We start from the raw sequence: 19,732 nt of genomic DNA on the forward strand, positions 1-19,732 counted from the left end.
ACTCATTTTCGGGAATGACTTCATCGTGGGCTGCATATATTTGCTCCTTTCCTTTCAAAACTGGAAAAGTGCTTTGGAAAGCTGAGCACTTACTCGGATTGCCCAGCTTGAAGCTTTACGCTAGGTTTACTTTCGCTGAGAACAGTTTTAAGATGCCCAAGTTGTTCTCTTTTGCTGGTGGATGTGGGAGAGAGGGAGCAATAAAGTATGATTTCTCCCTTGCCTCCAGTTAACCCCATGGAAGTGTATTTCCAGGGAGATTACCTTCCCATTCCAAATCTCTTCTTGTCAGGATGTTAATGATTAATTGCCTGTGGTTCCACTTTCTTCCTTAACCTCCTCCTCCTCCACCAGCTGCTGCTCCCTTTCCTAGGAAAAGTGCTGTTGGCTGGGTCAGGCCAAAGGCACATGGAAGCCCTCTATAGTGGTACCTCGGGTCAAGTACTTAATTCGTTCCGGAGGTCCGTACTTAACCTGAAACTGTACTTAACCTGAAGCACCACTTTTAGCTAATGGGGCCTCCTGCTGCTGCCGCGCCGCTGGAGCACGATTTCTGTTCTCACCCTGAAGCAAAGTTCTTAACCTGAAGCACAATTTCTGGGTTAGCGGAGTCTGTAACCTGAAGCGTATGAAACCTGAAGCGTATGTAACCTGAGGTACCACTGTACTTCAGGATCCTGCAGCCACAACGGCCAAGCAGATGCCTAGAGGAAGCCCACAAGAAGGACCCTCAGCGCAACAGCACTGACCCCGTTCCTAAGTCCCAGCAACTACAGTCCCTATGATTCTTTGTTTAAAGTGTTATGGTGCTGCTTCAAATGTATAGATGCTGCCCTCCCAAATGGGTGAGACTTTTCCTCTGCTGTCCCAATGGGCGTGAGATCTAATGGGTTTGAGTGAAAGCAGAGCAGATTTTAGCTGAACAGTAGGAAGAACCTCTTTACAGTAAGGGCAGCTCAACAATTAACCGGAGCGTGTGGGTTTCCCTTGCTGGAAGTCTTCAAGTTGTGCGTGGAGAACCCCCTGTTGGAAATGGTTTGGGCTGGCCCTGTGGAGTAGTGGGATGGGTTGTCTAATCCAACTTGCTGCAAGAAATTCAGAGTCTAGAGCATTCATCCCGTTAGGAGACACCCCATCCCGAAGCTGAAACTCTCAGAGCACTAGAACCAATCAATCCCTCTTCCCAGGGAACTCAAGTGAAGACGGTTGGAATAGCATTATTTTTATAGCAAATATCAGATTATGATGATTCTTCCTTCACCACCCCTGTTACATTTGCAAGAATAAAGTGCATTAAAATAAAATAAAATTGAGGCGATCTTAAGCTTAGTATTTTAACTTTTGTATGGTTTGAAGTAGGGGCATGAATCCCCCCCCCCCATTTTAGCATTACCATTATTATTTATTAAATTTCTTAGTTGCTTTACCTTGCCTAGGGCAACCCAAAGCGACTGGCAACCAAAGAAACATACAATAACCTCCCTGACCGAATACATTACAACCAAGAGGAAAGAGATATGAATTTATTTCTCATTTTACAGCGTTACCTTTCAGGTGTCTGTCTGTGTGTGTGTGTAGTTTTTTTATTTTTTAAAAAACACAACCGAGCCAGTTATTAAATTGCATGAAATAAATAAATATTATATGAAACGGGGGAAAAAACTGCCTTGCAAGGTAGGCTGGGGCTCACACAGATACCCATATCCAGCTTTGATTTGAACCCGGTTCCCTGCGCAGCCTCACTCTGAAGAGAGGCACTAGCAAGGGTCCCCCCCCCGTACCCCCAGTTCCATCTCAGCCAATCCCTTCGCCCGGCAACCCCTCCTCCTCCCGCCCACCCCGTCCTCCTGCGGTTGCGTCCTCGGAGCCCGCTTCGCACTTTTGTCCGCAGGCAGCTGCCGTAGCGAGCGGGGCGCGCGCGTGCCTGGCGCCGCCGCCACAACCACCGCAGCGGAAGCTCCTCCCACTTCCCTTCCTCCTCCTCCTCCTCCTCCTCCTCGCCCGCGGCGGCATCTGGCCGGTGAGTCGGTCCGTCAGTCCCGTCAGTGAGCGAGCGAGCGAGCGAGCGTCGGGCTGCGTAGGCGCGAGAGGAGAGCGGAGGGCCGAGCGACGCCGAGACTCCCGACGCGCCATGGCGGCCGAGCTGAGCGACATGGCGGAGCCTCCCCCGCTGGGGGTGCCGCCGCCTCCCCCCTCTTCATCGGGCGCTGAGGAGGCCGAGAGCGAAGCCTTCCCTTCGGCCGAGATGGAGGCCGAGCCGTCGCCGTCTCCGCCGCTGCTGCTGCCGCCGCCTCAGCCCCTCCTGAGCGGCGGCGAAGGCGCGGAGAGCATGTCGGAGCCCAGCCCTCAGAGCGCCAGCCAGGCGGGCGACGGCGACGACGAGGACGAGGGCGACGACGAGGAGGAGGACGACGACGACGAGGCCGAGGCCGGCAGCAGCGCCGGGTCCTCCTCCTCCTCCAGCGGCTGCTGCAGCGACGAGACCCGCTCGCTCAGCCCCGGAGGCAGCGAGGCCGACGCCAAGGCCGGCCCGGGAGGAGGAGCAGGAGGCGGAGGGAGCGCGGGCAGCGGCGGCGGCGACGGGCCCGGGGGCAGCGGAGGAGGCGGAGGCCCGGCAGCGGCCGGAGCGGCGGCTGGAGGCGGAGGCCCGAGCGGCGGCGGCGGCAGCGGGTGCAACAGCAGCTCCAGCGCGGGCGGAGGAGACGAAGGTTACAGCACCGGGAGCGGAGGAGGTGGTGGTGGTGGAGGAGGGAGCGGCGGCAGCAGCACCTGCAGCGCCTCGTCGGCCGGCCGGAGGGGCAGCCTCGAGATCTCCTCCGACGGGGAGCCGCTCAGCCGCATGGACTCCGAAGACAGGTCTGTTGGCGGGGGGGGGGGAGAGGGTGCCCCCGTTCTTCTCTCTCTCAAGTTTAGGGGGCCCTGGGGTGCAAGTTATCACAGTGGGGACTGCTGGGGCAGGGTGTTGGTGCCCCAGCCCCTTGAAATGTTAATTTAGCCTTTAAAAATCAGCACGCAGACCCTTAAAAGCGGATTACGCCCCCGGCCCAACGCTAACCCTCAGCATCTTTTCGCTTCCATCCCACTCCGCTCCATTTTTTGCAATGCCCCCTTCCAATCTGCATCGTCTCCCATCTTTGTTCCAGGTTCAAAAGTTCCAGAAGTTAAGCTGCTGCTGCTTCACTTGGCAGGACTTGCCCTTGGCCTGAGCATGGCTCCTCCATCTTGGACAGGGATGGGGCTTTTCACCCCCCCTCTTTTTCTTCCTAGGCATGTACAGCAGTGTTTCCCAAACTTGGGTCTCCACCAGCTGTTTTAGGACTACAGTTCCCATCATCCCTGACCGCTACCCCTGCCCGCTAGGCATGAGTTGTAATCCAAAAACAGCTGGAGACCCAAGTTTGGGAAACACTGATGTAGAGTAATTCCTGCAAAAGAATTGCTACTTGCTGCCCCAGGTGTGTCAAAAGTATTAAAAGGTTTCATGTGTGCCCATAGTAAGGTAGCACCAACAAGACTCCATCCACCCTAAAATGCCTCTTCCTGTTCTTCCAGGGCAACTGGGCCTTTATGTATTGCATATCCTCATCTGTCAGTGAGAGGAACTTTCTTTGGTTTTTCTGTTTGTTGGGATGGTTGTGGCTTGTTACTACACAAATCCTCCTTTTCCCCATCTGGCTAGAAGCCAGGTCCCATATAATCCATTGCTGGTTTGGGAGGAGTTGGTTTAGAGAGCCTTAGACGCTCATCTTGTTGTATTCTTTCCCCTCATTTTTTTTTTAGGTCCTACCTTTTTTACCACACCCTGTTCTAGCAAACATGGCTGTCTTAGCTCTGGAGCTTTTTACGTTTTTTTACACTCCTCTCTAAAGTCCTCAAAAGGCAGCTTAGCTTGGGAAGTGGGGAATGGTTTGCACTGGTTCCTCTTCTCCTTTACTCGCCCTTTAAGGGAGCAGCAAACACCTAATTGTGTGTATCAGCCGTGTAACTAACAAGCATATCTTGTAAAATTTACTAACACAAGTGGGTTTATGCAGCTTATGAAAACCCAGTTGTGCTTCTGAACAAAAGGGTATGTGTGTAAGAAATGCTTATATTGGCACAACAAGCTTCTGCATGACCAATGGTTCTTGGTTGTGTTCTCACAAGCGTATGCAGCAGATAGTTACAATCTGTTGGGATTCTGGGCATTTCTTAGTAGGTACGTTGTTTTTTATGATACTTGTCTATTAGTATATAGTTTGACATGATTAAAAATAAGCTGTTAAACTAGTTCTAGTGACTATACTATTTTAACTTGCACCTGTTTTTTATTTAGTCACTCTATTAAATGAATAGTAACTGAAGGCAGATCAATTTCATGCAAACATGCAAGTTGCAGTGTTGAGCCAGTATTTGAATTCTTAAGGCTAGTTCAGTTCCTAGGAGACAGTTGCTGACTAGAAGAAAACTTGAAGCTTATTAGATGCAAAATAGTTTGCATTTAAAAAATAATACAGTCCTGAAATATTAAAGTTCCTTAAAAAAATTACCTGGCCCAAGTCCCTGCAAGCCAGAATTTGCTAGCCTCTAGACTCCATCTATCACATATAAAATCACATTGAATTGTTGAGTAAAGGAGGAATTTATTATGAGATATTAAAGCTTATCTTAGATAATGCTGAAAAAGTATAATGCCATCATCATTTTTTAAAGTTTCCCCTGTTACCCCAATCAATTAGTACTTGGGAATTAAGTTAACAGTGTCTTCTGTGAGTACAGGGATAGGTGCTTTGCTCATCACTGGGGTGCCTGCAACAGGAACCCCCCCTTTTTGTTGGGCTACATGGAGGTGGGGACATGGAAATCCTTGGGGGAAGTTGAAGTGTAAGCAAATTTTCCTTTTAATACTTTTACAATATAAAATGCAAACTTACTTAGTGCATAACTATGTACTTACTGTTTTCAGTATTTATGAATTTTGCGGAGGAATCCTATTCATATTTACTCAGAAGTAGAGCCCACTCTATTTAATGGTGAATATACCCCCTGGTTAGCTTGCATAGGACTGCTGCTTCAAAGCACAACTGCTTCAATGACATTGGTTTGAAAATTCCAAATTGTGAATATACCCAATAGTAGAGAGAAAGAGCACTACAAACTGCAGAGAACACACATCTTAGTTCTTGCTGTTTTGCACATTTCTTTACACATTTGTCACTTGACATGCATGTAGGTTGTTTTAAACCATTTCCCACACTAAGTTTCAATTGTTGTATCCCACCCTGGAACCCTTGGATGAAAGGTGGGTAATAAAATATAGTAGTAATACACAGAGCACATTTTGAATAAGTAAAACTGTGTCTCAAAAGCATTTTGCTATTCAAAAGGAAAAAATATTTAATATTTCCCCCCAAATTTCCAGTTTTACCATTTGAAAAAACTGAATGAAAGAAAAAGCCCTTGGGGAGGGGGCAGGGGTGATAGTAGTGATGGTGATTTATTAAATTTTTAATAAATTCCCCCTCCCTTGAATTTTTCCCACCTTCACATTTCTGTAAGTCGGAAATCTTTCAAAATTTACTCTTCTCTACTTCAGCTCTCTCTGATGGAAATATAATGCATGATGTGCCCCTTGGTCTAAATAAGAGTGGAGGCTAGCAGATCTTTGGGGGCATTGATGACTTACTGCTCAATACTGCATTTGGGAACACTTGTCTCTTCTTGCCACGTTTGTGTGATAGCTCAGGACGGCTGAGGCACTACACCTGGCCAGTGCCAGTAGTGGAGGCAATTTCCAGTATTTCCCAGGAATGGAGTTGCTGAAAGCAGAAGAGCATGTCCTATTCTGTTAAAATTAATAATACCTCATCTTAAATACAGAACTTTAATATTGATCCCAAATACTAAAAGAATTGAGCCAAGTTAAATGCCATCATTATTTTTTCTATTTTCATTTCGGTTAATGTTCTGATTATAAATGTTGCATTCTTCCCAGGGTGATATGGAGTCAGCAATTGCCTTTGGAAGTTTTTAATGCTGCATTTATCTAAAGTCAGCAATCAGCTTTGCGGTATAAATTTTTGTTTATAAGAAGCAGTTACTAAGTGGGCACTAAAATCTGCTAAAACAGCTTGCTTGTTTAATGTGCTTTAAACACACATTTATGACTTCATAAAAGCCCCATAGGGCAACAAATCACATAATGAATGTTCAGCAGATTAAATATGCTTGGTGTACTCATCCCTGTCATTTGACGTTCCTCATATTCCTGTGCCTTTATACATGAGCCATTTTTGATGCAGCTAACAGCTAGGTGGGTTTTGCTTTACAACTGTGAGGAACCCAACATCAAAACAGACAACCAAGATTGAATTCTTTAATGGTCTTCTTCAAGTATGATGCATTTAAAGGTGCAAACACTTGCTATTTATATTTGTGTCAGCTTTACTGGCATTCAGCAGCTCATCTTTATCCTGCACATATTTCAATCTTCATTGAACATTTGTTGTGATAAAGTTAAAAGACTCCATGTGCTGCTCCATCCGTTTTTCCTCAGTTGTCTTTAACTTCTTAAAGTTTTCATTATGTTCTACAGTAGGACAGTCGTATAGTTTGTTCGACTTCCAAAAACGTTCAACAACCAAGGCGCAGCTTCCGATTGACTGCAGGAGTCAATCGGAAGCCGCGTCGGATGTTTGGGTTCCAAAGAACGTTTGCAAACCAGAGCGTTCACTTGCAGGTTTGCGGCATTCAGGAGCCAAAATGTTCAAGTCCCAAGGCATTCGAGATCCAAGACTGTACAATGGTTACAGACTAGCAGAGGGAGATGGCTGTAAAAATGAAGGCTTCTTCGTGTGTTTTATGTATACTTCAAGTGCATGTACATGCATGTGCCTTTAAAAAACCATTAAACTTTTTTGAAACTACAAATGAAAAACAACAAACCTAGATGCAGAGTGTACGTTATTAATGTAAGTAGCTTACACACATGCCTTCTGAGCTTCACTTGCTCTTCATTAATAATCTAATTTCCACTTCTAGATCTTTAGGAAAGTTAACTTTATTATAGACATTGAAAGCTCTGATGTGTGGCAGCTTGGTGTCTCAGTATTTCAGATAAAAGTGGTATACGTGGCTCTGAATCTTTTAGCCTTTAAATGTGCCACAACCCCATCAAAAACAGCTTACTAAGTTTTGGGGAAACTTAGGTTATGCTGCAGTATAGCATGGAGTTCCCTGAAGCAGTTCAGACTGCTTGAATAAGAATGAGAATCATTGGTTTTGTATTCTCTGAACTAATCTTCCCTGTAGGCCCACTTTACCTCTGGGCCTCCCTGAAACTTTTTGGTTTGAGCTGAATGTTTTCCTGTAAGTGAAATATGTCAGACCTTGTATTTAGCAAGAGTGGTCAAAGGTTCATGTTCTCCCTTAGAAAAGACATCGACTACATGAGTGGTGTCACATTTATTTTAATTAACTTTTCTCCTGATGCTACTGTTACTTTCTCTGTGGAGTGAGGGAGTCGGGGAATCTACCATTTGGGGACCAGTGTCAGTCATGCAGCAAAAACTTACTTATTCTTAACAGTGAACAATGAATAAATTGCCTTTAAAATGTCAGGAATATAGATAATGAAGCAAGATACTTAAATAATGTACTTTTCTGTGTATTAGACAAGGTTTTTTTTTACTCCAAAATAAAGTTTAAAATGGGTAGGGTTCGTCTTATACATGGGTAGTACAGAGGGGGAATGGGTGATTGGTTGTATCCGCCAGCAGGATCTAGCGATTGGATGGGTGAATGGTGTCTGCTGCAAGGGCTGCTTTGTATTGGCTGCTGCTTTGTCAGTTGGGTGGATTATTTGTGGATGTGGCAAGGGCTGCTTTGGATTGACTGCTGCTTCGGCAATTTGTCTTGCATTGCTTGAGATTGTTAGCGTTTGCCAGTTGGGTGAGTGATAGTTGGTTCGGCATTCTCCCCCCCACCCTTGCTCATTTTCTTAAATTTGAGGCCTCCCTAAATAAGGGGCATCTTATAGATGGAAAAGTACGGTATACTGAAGTAGAAAGTAATTTTTTTTTATTTTAACTTCCATTATTAGTACCGGCTTTAGTTTTCAATGAAAATGTATACAGATTGGCCTGACATTTCCTACACCAAAGTATCTTTCTTGTGCTTCAAATTGTCCATTTGAAGAATTGGAACCTTAATTCATTTGACGATGAAGATTTAGCAAGGGAAGATAACTCATGTTTTATGTAGTTTTTGAATGCTTTTTCTTGTATGTTCAACAGTACTCATATAAAGCAAATGATTCTGCCATATGTACTAATCCAAAAAACCCGAAGACCAGTTAGCTAAGAGGAGCTAAGTATATACAGGAGCATAAAATAGATTTAAGACCAGAAGAATCTTGTCTCTTCAGTTTGTAAACCTGTGATTTTCACAGTGGTGTGCATTACCACATAATAATAATAAATTTTATTTATATCCCGCCCTCCCCAGCCGAAGCCGGGCTCAGGGCGGCTAACAACAATAAAACAGTACAAAAGTACAACACAAACAACACTCTAAAATCATTCATTATAAAATTAATAATGATAATGATTATGATAATGATAATGAATGGTTAGAATCATGGAATTTTAGAGTCGGAAGGGACCACGAGGCCCATCTAGTTCAACTCTCTGCAATGCAGGAATCTTTTGCCCAATGTGGGGTTCGAACCCTTGACCCTGAGATTGAGTCTTATGATCTGCAAAACTGAGCTATCTGAGGATATGTAACAACAATATGAGGGAAATTTGAGTGTTCTGAGGTGTACACATTTGTGATGAATATGTCTATGCATATGACCAGGTGGGGAAAAGTTTTGGGGCTTTTTTGATGACACATATGTGAAATGTACTTATATGTAAGAATCAGAACTGTCTAGTGAGACAAACCCTCTGCAAAGCAGGAATCTTTCACCTACCACAGGGCTCAAACCCACGAACCTAAGAGTTTCATGCTCTACCAGCTAAGAAGTAATGTTAATCCTTTTTGAATCTACATTTGAGTGCTTGAGCAGAGTGACATGAATGTAAGCTGCTGTCTTACCAACCTTAATCCTTTTGGCTAACTGGTTTAGAGACCATGGAGTGCAAAGAAGTTCTGGTGCCATCAGCTTGCAGCAATCTGATGTCTTCAGCAGAGGCTGCTATCTCCTCAAACCTTGTTCCTTTCTCAATAACATTTAGCTTCACACTGTAAAAGCATCAATATAGACACACAGTTTCTGGAAAAGACCAGTGTGAAGTGAATTAAACATGTGCCACTCCTATGAATTATGTGACATGTATAGGAGAGGACAGAATGTTTTCTGTAATTTTGCACTCTGCTTTGGAGAAGGGGGAAAGTGGTTAGAATTCTTCTTGCTGTTTTATCCAATTCCTAAGAGCAAAGGCAGAAGTGAAGGGAGAGCAGTGGTTGTCACTGGCCATGAATAAGCAAAATCCAAATTCATAGAGGCCTGCAAATGCTGCCCACAGTGTGGAGATGGTGGGAGGACAAATTCTTCGCTTCCCTTCAAAGGGAACATTCAAAAGAACGCAGAGAGGATTGGCTGTTACCAAGGGAGGAGATAACTTTCTTCATTAGTGTACAAGTCAAGCTCCAACATTTTCTTAACTCACTATCTGATTGTGCACATTATACCAGAAAAGACAAGTGGTTGGAAACTTCACTCAGTTCAAAACCCAGCTGGGACTGGCTGATAGGATCTCTAATCTCTACCCTGTCCTTGAACAGATCCTGAACTATTTGTCTGTTTCTGGGAACAGCTGAAACCAGAAATTTGGTGCTCACCTCTGAAGTCTTAAATGGCTTGTGCCCTACATATCTGTTGTGCTGCCTCCTTCCACATGAACCTGCACAGGTCATCTTCAAAGGCATTAATCCGAGACCCACATATCTTATGAAGTTTGTTAGGTTGACTGGAGTTGTGGTGATCCTGGTTGTACTGTTGATTTCCTCCATTTGTTTTCTTATATCAGGTTGAGTTTAATTGTATGCATTTTATGAGTTTTATTTGTTTACTGCCTTGGAAGTCTTAGAGCTGAAGGGTTGCAGACGAGTTTGTCAATTGCTGTTTGGAGAGCTTTACTTAAAATGCAGTTAAATCTTAAAGTGGGACCAAATGGGAATGGAATCCTGGAGTTAGATCTAATGCAGCTCCAAAACGGTCTTTTTTCTTTCCTCCCTATTAACTTATTTTTGGTGTGCATTTGACCACTCCCTTGACATTTCATCTGGTTGTCATTTAAGCCCTGGACACCAGAAGAAAGTGAGCAGAACTCTTAAAGGGTGGCTTTGAAGAGAAGCTCCTGAGCCTTGGGCTCTACAAAACTAGTGTGTGGAATATTATAGTTTAGCTGCTGTTCTGCTATAAACTGCTGAGCTGACCCTTACCAGGGGGTAGGTGGGTACAGGGCAGTTTCTAAGTGTGAATTACCAGCTGTGTTTGGGAAAGCTATTCCACTACTAGACTGAATTAAAACTTTTAGATATGCTGCTTGTAAGCTACACCCTCCGCACATGTCCTATGATAGTACCAGTCTTAGCTCAGATTAGTGGGGAACTTAACCTGAGCTGTGCCCTGTCTTTGAGGGGCTCTGTCTGAGCAGTGACTAATGTCTAGGACTTGATGTGTGGGGGGGAGTACAATAGTGCCCTATGTGTTGTTGTTCATTGCCTTCCACATATGTTCCAAGGCGTTGTATGGAATCTGATACAACAGCAACTAATCAGCACAAATAAAACCAAAATGAATTTCAAACAATACAAAATGGACACATGTGCCAGAGACGAATTCATCCAGCTGGGCAAGCTTGTCAGAACAAACATGTCTTCAGTTGTTTTTTGAAAATGCAGATAATTGCCCCAGTAGGCATGCTGTTCTACAGAATGGGGCATCTACGCTGAAAACCATACTTCAGGTTTCCATAGAAGGGCTACTAATATCTTTGGAACTTGAAGGAGCGTACTGACCTGCTGGGTCTGCAAAAGATACGGCAATTATTCAAATAAGCTGTTCCCAAGCTGTATAGGGCTGTATATGTTAGTATCAAAACTTTGAACTTGGCCTTGTAGCAAATTGGCAGCCAGTGCAGATCTCTCAGACTCTCTAGATCCTTTTCATGTGTAGAACTGGCAAGCCAAGTGTCCCCGTCTTATAACAGTGCAGCTGGTTCTTCCTGCCTAAGTGTAGAACCTGACATTTGTCCCTATTGAAATTCATTTGTTTGTTTGGGCTCAGTTCTCCAATCTGTTAAGGTCTCCTTGAATCCCGGTTCTGTCTTCTACGGCATTAGCTATCCCTCCCAGTTTGGTGTCATCTGCAGATTTGATGAGCATTGCCTTAGTTCAAGCATGGCCAAACTTGGCCCTCCAGCTGTTTTGGGACTACAACTCCCATCATCCCTAGCTAACAGGACCAGCGGTCAGGGATGATGGGTATTGTAGTCCCAAAACAGCTGGAGGACCAGGTTTGGCCATGCCTGCCTAAGTAATTTATAAAGACAAACTAGCTACGAGCTTAGGACAGAATCCTGCGGCACCCCACTTGTTACTTTTTTCCAGGAAGGATGCAGAACCAGCTACAAATCCACCTGACTCCTAGCAAGGTGCGTCCTATTGTCCGGTAGTTGTGTGTGTGCCCAATGGAAGGTTTGCATCTCAGAAATAACAGTTCTATGAACAAATCCAGCCTGCATGTTGACCTCCAGGGCCGCTGGTGTAATGATCCATCTGTTAGATCTGAAGTGTGCCTTAGGGAAAGCTGTCCTGGTCAAACACTTTAGGAAGGAAGGTTTAAAGGCAGAGCACAAAATTACTTAAAGGTTGTTTAGGTTTTTTGCATTTATCTGGCATTGTTTTGCAATGTTTTGTCTAATCAGCCGTCACAGCATTTATTTGATGAACACTACAGTCATACCTCGGGTTGAAGTAGTTTCAGGTTGAGCATTTTTGGGTTGCGCTCTGCGGCGACCCGGAAGTAACGGAGCACGTTACTTCCGGGTTTTGCCGCATGCACAGACGCTCAAAATGACGTCACGCGCATGTGCAGAAGCAGCGAATCGCGACCCACGCAGACACGGGTTGCGTTCGCTTCAGGATGCGAACGGGGCTCCAGAACGGATCCCGTCTGCATCCAGAGTTACCACTGTACAATAAATATTTTTGTATTTGCTTTTGACTGACCTAGCCACTACAATTTTAACAAATGCAACACAGGCAGATTTTAAGATGGCAGGCCTTTTCATTACATTTGCCAAAAGGGATTGCTAGTAATAATGATGAAATCTCATCCCTTGAGCGAATGAACTGCAGATCTTGAGTGCAGTGTGTTTCTTTCCTTTAACAGAATAAAATACAGTAGATGTAGCAATACTGTTTCTTATTTCTTATGTGTCCAAAATAAAGCAAGGTGTTATGTGACATAAAGCATAAAAGCAACAATCACCAAAACATGCCCCAAAGCTTTTACAGTCTTGCATAAGAGGGTGGGGGGTGGGGAGAAGGTGCACAAGGAGGCACCTGCAGTGCAGTCCTGTTTCTTTGTACTTGGAAGTAAGCTCCATGGTGATAGTAGTGTTTACTCTCTGTTAAGTGTTTCTGCAATTTTAGCCCAGCCTAAGTTAAATTAATACTATTTCTGAAGTGCCTGGAATGGTATTTGGTTGCTTAGAGATACCTGTTGATGCAGCCTAGAATAGCATTAGCTTTCCCCTCCTGCTGCATCAACTGTTGACTCATGCTAAGCTGCTGAGAACTCCTACATCCATTTCACATGTAGTACTAGCCATCTAGGTGTCCCCCCATCTTATATTTGTGCAGCTAGTTCTTCCTTCCTGAGTGTAGAACTTTACATTTGTCTCTAGTGAAATTCACTTCGTTAGTTGGGGAGCAGTTCTCCAATCTGCTAAGGTCATTTTGAATCCCGATTCTGTCTTCAGCGGCATTAGCTATCTCTCCCAGTTTAGTGTCACCTGCAAAATTGACAAGGTTCCCCTCAATACCTCCATCCAAGTAATTTATAAAGATGTTGAACAAAAATGGGCATGGGATAGAACCCTGCAGCACTCCACTTTTTATTTATTTCCCAGATGACAATGAACTGTTAGCGAGCACTCTTTGTGTTCAGTCAGTCAACCAGCTACAAATCCACCTAACAGTTATATCGTCCAGTACACATTTTACTAGCTGCTTACAAGAATATCATTGGGGAATTTGTCAAAGACTTACTTTGATACGCTAAGTCCACAGCATTCCCATGATTCACCAAGCTTGTAACTAAAGCAGGGCTGTATTTTAGCCCCGGCCCTATTCAACTTATATATAAATGACATGGTCAAATACCTAACATCCCCGGAGTTTCATGCCCCCAAATTGGCCGAAAAATCAATTTCAGCGCTCCTCTATGCGGACGACGCGGTTCTCTTATCACGAACTAAAGTAGGCCTCAAAAGGCTACTAAGAGAATTCTCAGCCTACTGCAGGAGAGATCAACTGGTGGTTAATCACCAAAAAACCAAAGTCATGGTCTTCGCTAGGAGACACAGATATCACAGATGGGAGATGGACAATCAGCCAATAGAACAGGTCAAAATTTTCAAATACCTCGGAGTAGTCTTTCAGTCAACAGGGGCCTGGGAGGCCCATCATAAATATGCTAGGGAAAAAGCATCTCAAAGCGCCAAAATACTGTCTCGCTTTTACTTTACGAAGGGGGGCAGACATATCCCAGCAGCTCTGGAGGTCTTTCAAGCAAAACCCTTGGCGCAATTACTCTACGGGGCCCAAATCTGGACGGGAAACCATTGCCGCACACTTGAAACGGTCCAGTCTAAATTTTTAAGACAGATTCTAGCCGTTCCACCATGCGTACCAAATGCGGCCCTACGGCTGGAGACTGGCCTCCTCTCCGTCGAAACCCGGACCTGGTTAAGAACATTCAACTATTGGCTTCGCTTAAACTTAAACCCATCTGGACTACTACCTCTAGTAGCACGAGATGCTCATAGAAGTCGGTGGTCCAAAGTAGTGCATCAAAAACTACTTACATGTGGCCTCCAAGCACAGCATCTCCTGAAAATGGGTCTACCCAAGGCAAAAACCGTTATTGACCAGCGCATGAAGGATATTGAGCAACAGAATAATCTGGCCTATATTAAGAAATTTAGTGCTTGGTATGCTTATCTGCCCCCCTTCCACTTTGATTTTCGGGCACCTTATTTGTCTACCCTAACCACTCCAAAACTTAGGCGGGCCTTTACACTGGCCAGACTAAATATGTTACCATCAGCTGTTCTTGAAGGTAGATATCAAAAAAATTTCATTCGAGAACCGGCTCTGCCCCTGTGGAGCTGGTTACGTGGAGACTGTGTCACACGTTCTCTTGTCCTGCTCCCTGTATAAAGATCTCAGGGATGAGACCATCACGCCGTGACTATCTGCCATCCCGGGCCGCTCTTGTGAAGCCAAGTTGTTCTCACTCCTAGCTGACCAGAGCAGCTCGACAACAGAGAAGGTTGCCAGGTTTGTCGAGAGAGCAATGAGACTGAGAGCTGCTGTCTGAATGACATCAGTGTCGTCGCCTAGGATCTTACTATTATTATCATTACCTCTGCCAAGTTTTAAGTACTGAGATTATTTTATGATAACTATTTCCGTAATGTATTTTTGTTTCTGTCGGTCCTTCGATGCAATGGCCTGTTGGCTATGCAAATTAAGTCTATTCTATTCTAATCTTGTAACTAAAAAAATAAATAAATAAATTAAGAGATCCGCCTGGCTTGACTTCTTTTTCAGAAACCCATGCTGGGTCTTAGTACAGGTGGTGAACATTTTAGGCATTTTCTAATGTTGTGTGATAACTGACATGTGGGTCCTTTTGGACCCAGAAGAGGGAAGAACGGGGAACTGGCCATTGCCTGCAATCACAGTCGTTCTTTTCTATGTGCTCAAAGACAGCCAATGTGCAGTTGTTTACATATTTCCAGAAATGGCTGTGATGTATATTATGTGTACATCAGTTTTGTAAAGAATCCCAACAGTTTTTAATAGCCTATTGGAGACCAGCAGAGAAAGGGCAAAAAATGTCATTTTCTGTGTTCAGAGGAGGTTTCCCTTCCTCTGGCAGCCCATTTTGTTTCTATGCTGGGCATAGAACTACTCCATCCCTTCTATGCCAACCCACCCACCTGCATGGAGTTCCTTTGTTACACTCCTGGTCTGTGTGAATCAAAACAAGCCATGATTGTGGGTTTGCATGTAATGACAAGCCAAGGTTTGCTAACTCCTGACATGGAGCCAGGGAGTAATGAAATGGGGACTTTTGAGCAGTTTTAATGAATCACAACTAGTTTTGGCCCATATTGAGTCAGAACCAACATTTGCCTCATTTATTTGTGTATTGAGATTTGTTAATTTGCGTGCTGGGATTTTGAGTGTTGCCATTTATATTGAAATATAAGTCTGCTTGAAAACACAAGAAGGTTCATAATTAACTCATTTCTCTCTCTTCCCTTCCTGTAGCATCAGCAGTACCATAATGGATGTAGACAGCACAATTTCCAGTGGACGCTCAACTCCAGTTATGATGAATGGACAAGGAGTTACAGCTTCATCAGCAAAAAGTATTGCTTATAACTGCTGTTGGGACCAGTGCCATTCTTGCTTCAACTCAAGCCCAGATCTGGCAGACCACATTCGCTCTATACATGTAGATGGCCAGCGAGGAGGGGTTGGTTTACTTTTTCATTGCTCTTCCATGATATTTGTACTGTTTGCATTGAGAATATTTGTACTGTTTGCTGCTGCTAAATAAAGTGCCAATCATTTTTGGAAGCCACCTGGTCCTCTAGTGGTCCTCCTCCAGGATCTCCCCCAGATGACAGACCTCTTCCTTCAGAGGGAGTGCCATTTTGTCTAGAGCAGGCTGAATTCCCAATTCCTGGAAATGCCAGCCATCCATCAGCATTGCCTCCATCTTGCCTTTATTCAGCTTCCTGTCTTTTGAGAGAGGTGGGGACTTTTCTCTCACTTTGGTGTCTGGACAGTAAGAAACACTTGGAGAAATGCCTGCTGTTTCTTGCTGCCTCCAGACCACTGAACGAGAGAATAGGGGGAAGGGATGTAAACTGACACTTGTCACTAGCAAGTAAGATTTGTAGATGTCTGAAGTTAAGAGATGAGTTATCTAATTTGGAATTTTGCAGCTTGATAAAGAGAAGACAGGGAGCAGTGTCTAGGACTGGTTCTCTTTCAAGTTAGTTTGTGTTCCTTAATGTAGCTTTTCTTCTTTTGCACCAGCAGTTTAGATTTTGGTTTTGTAACTTGGAGTTTGGAGACGAGGCAACCTGTTTTTAACATAGCATATATAGAAGTGGAAGAATACATGAAAAGCAAAATACTCACTTTAAAAGAGGAAAAACAGCTGTCTTCATAACCTGAATAATTAAAGCATAGAATCCTTTTCTAGTGTAAGGCTCTGGGACTTCAGCTGCACCAATGGCAGGGGTCTCCACACAAACAAAATGGTAGCTATCTGCAGTTTCTGTGATAGAACAAGAAGATTGTTATCAAATAGAAAAGAACGTTTCTCCCTAAATACTCACCAAGTATTCCACAGTTCTATGAAATATAGTGTAGCCCTTTCTCAGGACTGCTGTTAAGAATGTAAGTGATGCCATTCTTAGCCAGATCAGCAGTCTTACCTAACTGAAGCTGAATCCTGGTAAGTCTGAGAAGTTGTAGCTTGATGGTTTCTGGGTCTAGGAATTGTGTGTTCTTGGTGGAGTTCTGCCCCCACCCCAGGATCATCTTATAGCTAACAAGGTACTGCCTAAATATGGGCATACAGGTTTGTTCAGTATCCTTCATGGTAACCATCAACAGACCTGTGTTTGCTTAATTTAGTTCAGAGGTGGCTAATCAGCAGGCTGTATATGGCCTCCCAAAATTTGTCATACATATACATGTACACACACACACACACACACACACACACACACTTGTGTATGAATTTTTGACAGACCTCTCCTACAAGTCCCCTGCTGTTGATTCTGTGGTGCTAAAAGGTTTTTGTGCTCTCTAAGGACTCCCCTCCCCCAGTTTCCTTTTTTAAAAGGGGAGGCACGTTCACTTTGATGTGGCCATGAGAGTCTTGATGCTCTTGGCTCAAAAAAAAAAGGGTGATGATTATTACCTACCCTTCACTCTAGGGCTAGCCACCCATGTTTTATATCTTTTTAAAGTTGTCCTTAATCCCATGATTTTTCACATAATTGCTAATTGAATTTTAGAGGTAATGGCCATCACAAATATTTGCTTCCTCTAATGATGAATATTTAGGGTCCCGATGTTAATTTCTTGATTTTGATTTTTATATTCTTCCCATTTTTAAGGAGTTCATTCCATTTATCATGATTTAGCCATGTGGCTGACACAAGTATTAGTCTCTTGCAACAAAAACCATCAATCCTGTGACACCTTAAATACTAATGATTTATTACGGCATCAGTTTTCATGAACTCAAGTTACCAAACTTCCTCAAAAGCCTTTCATAAGGAACTGAGTCGAATGCTGTCCATACATTGTTGGAACAGACTTAGCTTGTGCAGTGGGTCTCAGTCTTCCTTTTGTCCCCCATGCAGCCCTTTGTGCACCCTCAAAATCAGCTCTAGAGGGTCTTTCGTGTCTTTTTAATAAAGCTGTTGATAGTGTACTGTGTCAGTTCCTTGGATTGTGATTGTCCAGTCCTCAAACTAGAAATTTACCAGCATCCTTAGTCTTTATAACCTGCTGGTGGTTCTCTTCTGTTTGCTCGTTTTCTGTTCTCTTAGCTCAAAAGTGGTGTTTTTTTTAAAATGCACATTCTTTCCCAACAGAAATCTGTCATGTTTTCTAACACCAAATTGAATTACAGCTGTAGAAATCATTAGAGGAAACAATTTCACACTTCAGTTGAGAGTTTTAACAGTTGAACTGAGAGTGTACTTGAGTTTGGATATTAAAATCATGTAATAGGTGAACATTCACCCTACCTTAATGGCTGTGTTTTCTTTTACTAGGTATTTGTCTGCTTATGGAAAGGCTGCAAAGTCTATAACACCCCGTCAACAAGTCAGAGCTGGTTGCAGCGGCATATGTTGACACACAGTGGTGACAAACCATTTAAGGTAAGGTATCTTTTGGAATATTGTGGATAACTCCTAAACATCCTAACTAGTTTAAATTTGATGGCTGTCCATTGCCTGTGTCCTCATCGACTTCTGACCTCAGTTTGAGGTCAGTTTGAGGGCAATCAGCATCCAAATCCTCACCCCAGCCCATGATATTCTGAACCAGATCCTTCCATCCATTTGATTCCATGAAAAGTTTCTATTTTGGTTCTATTTTGGTTTGGTTTGGTTCAAGTAGAACCAATATCTCTTCTACAGTCTTAATTTCTCTTAAATTTAATTGCCCAGTTCTCCCTACGTAGTCCTATGCATGCAGTTCTGCCTGTGCAGATAGCCCTGAGGGTGGAAAAGAGATGTTTCTGAAGATCTTTATCCTTTTTTATTTCATGACTACATTTCCCAGTAGCTGTGTGTATCACTACCACGCGCACCACATGCAGCCACTCATTTGCAGCCTATCTAATCAGGCCTCTTAACTCATGTGATTTTGCAGTTTGGGGATTATTCAGTCAGACTAGATTACTCAGACGCCATTTCTAGAACATGAATTGAACCCGCTTTCAGACTTACTCTCGTTCTCATTTAGATTAAGTGTGCAATTTAGGATAAGCATACAATGGTGTTTTTTTACAAAAAAATATTCTAAGAATGTAAAGATGTTTGCGTTTAAGCTGTCTAACTTAAAGCAAGAGCTTTGTAAAAGATAAGTCTTAAATGCAAACACTCATCTTCACAAGTGACCATGTTTGGATGATCACGTATTGGCTTGATAAGCAAAGATACGAACAAGTCTTTTGGCCACAGCCCATTTCCTCTTCTGTTCACATGAGCAGGTGAGCAAACCAAGAAGTCTTCTGTTAAATACTGCTTCCTGTTTAATTTGAACTGGGCAACTGTGGTTAAGGGTTTTGGATATGAAGTCATGGTTTGAAGTTGTCTTAATAGATTGGCTTGATGTAGAGCTGTTAAATACAGTTTTCTAATTCAAATGAAATGAGAAAGTATTCTTGAACTTCCTGATATTTCTACTTTTTTTGGAATGTTTTTAATGTATATTTTTTCAAATATTGAACCTTTTCAAGGTTTTTTTAATAGTGAAGTGGTTCGAAAATGTGGTTGATGGAGTTGTTGGCTTCCTCCACAAAGGGAGCAGTGAAGGAGCTATGTGCATGCCCACAAGATTCATTCATATTTGCGTTTTAAGCCAAAAGATTATTGTCCAAACCAATTTGGGGTGGTGTTTTGTTAACCTTCAGGTCTAAAAACATCAATATCAAGTTTGGGAGGAGCAAAAATATGCTGCTGTAGGCTAAGGGCAGTATCCAGCTAAACAGTTTTGCTATTTCAAGCACTTTGGGATGTACAATGGTACTTCCCCTCCTCCTCCCCACATGCCCCCTGAATCTGTTCTGAAGGGTTGTTGGGAAACCCATAACAGATTTTGGGGGAGGGGAAGTTCCTTTGCGCAGCTGAAAATGCTTGTGCTAGGAAATCTGTAAGGTTGGACGATACCCCAAAACTTTAACTAA

The 19,732-nt window shown here is 43.4% G+C and overlaps 1 protein-coding gene across 3 annotated transcripts in view; it reads left to right on the top strand.

Annotated features, from left to right (window-relative positions):
* The first annotated feature begins 1,902 nt into the window (after positions 1–1,902).
* Positions 1,903–19,732, top strand: part of AEBP2 (AE binding protein 2) — a 33,342-nt gene continuing 15,512 nt past the window's right edge. Inside the window, exons 1-3 of one of the 3 annotated variants that reach the window (XM_053404695.1) lie at positions 1,903–2,856; positions 15,556–15,763; positions 18,093–18,200. In XM_053404695.1, coding sequence (XP_053260670.1) covers positions 2,132–2,856; positions 15,556–15,763; positions 18,093–18,200 — 1,041 coding nt within the window. In that variant the 5' untranslated portion in view covers positions 1,903–2,131. The remainder of the gene's footprint in view (positions 2,857–15,555; positions 15,764–18,092; positions 18,201–19,732) is intronic. The other 2 variants (XM_053404692.1, XM_053404693.1) reach the window with 2 other exon arrangements.

The sequence above is a fragment of the Podarcis raffonei genome, chromosome 10, assembly GCF_027172205.1.
Source record: "Podarcis raffonei isolate rPodRaf1 chromosome 10, rPodRaf1.pri, whole genome shotgun sequence".
NCBI classification, from domain to species: domain Eukaryota; kingdom Metazoa; phylum Chordata; class Lepidosauria; order Squamata; family Lacertidae; genus Podarcis; species Podarcis raffonei.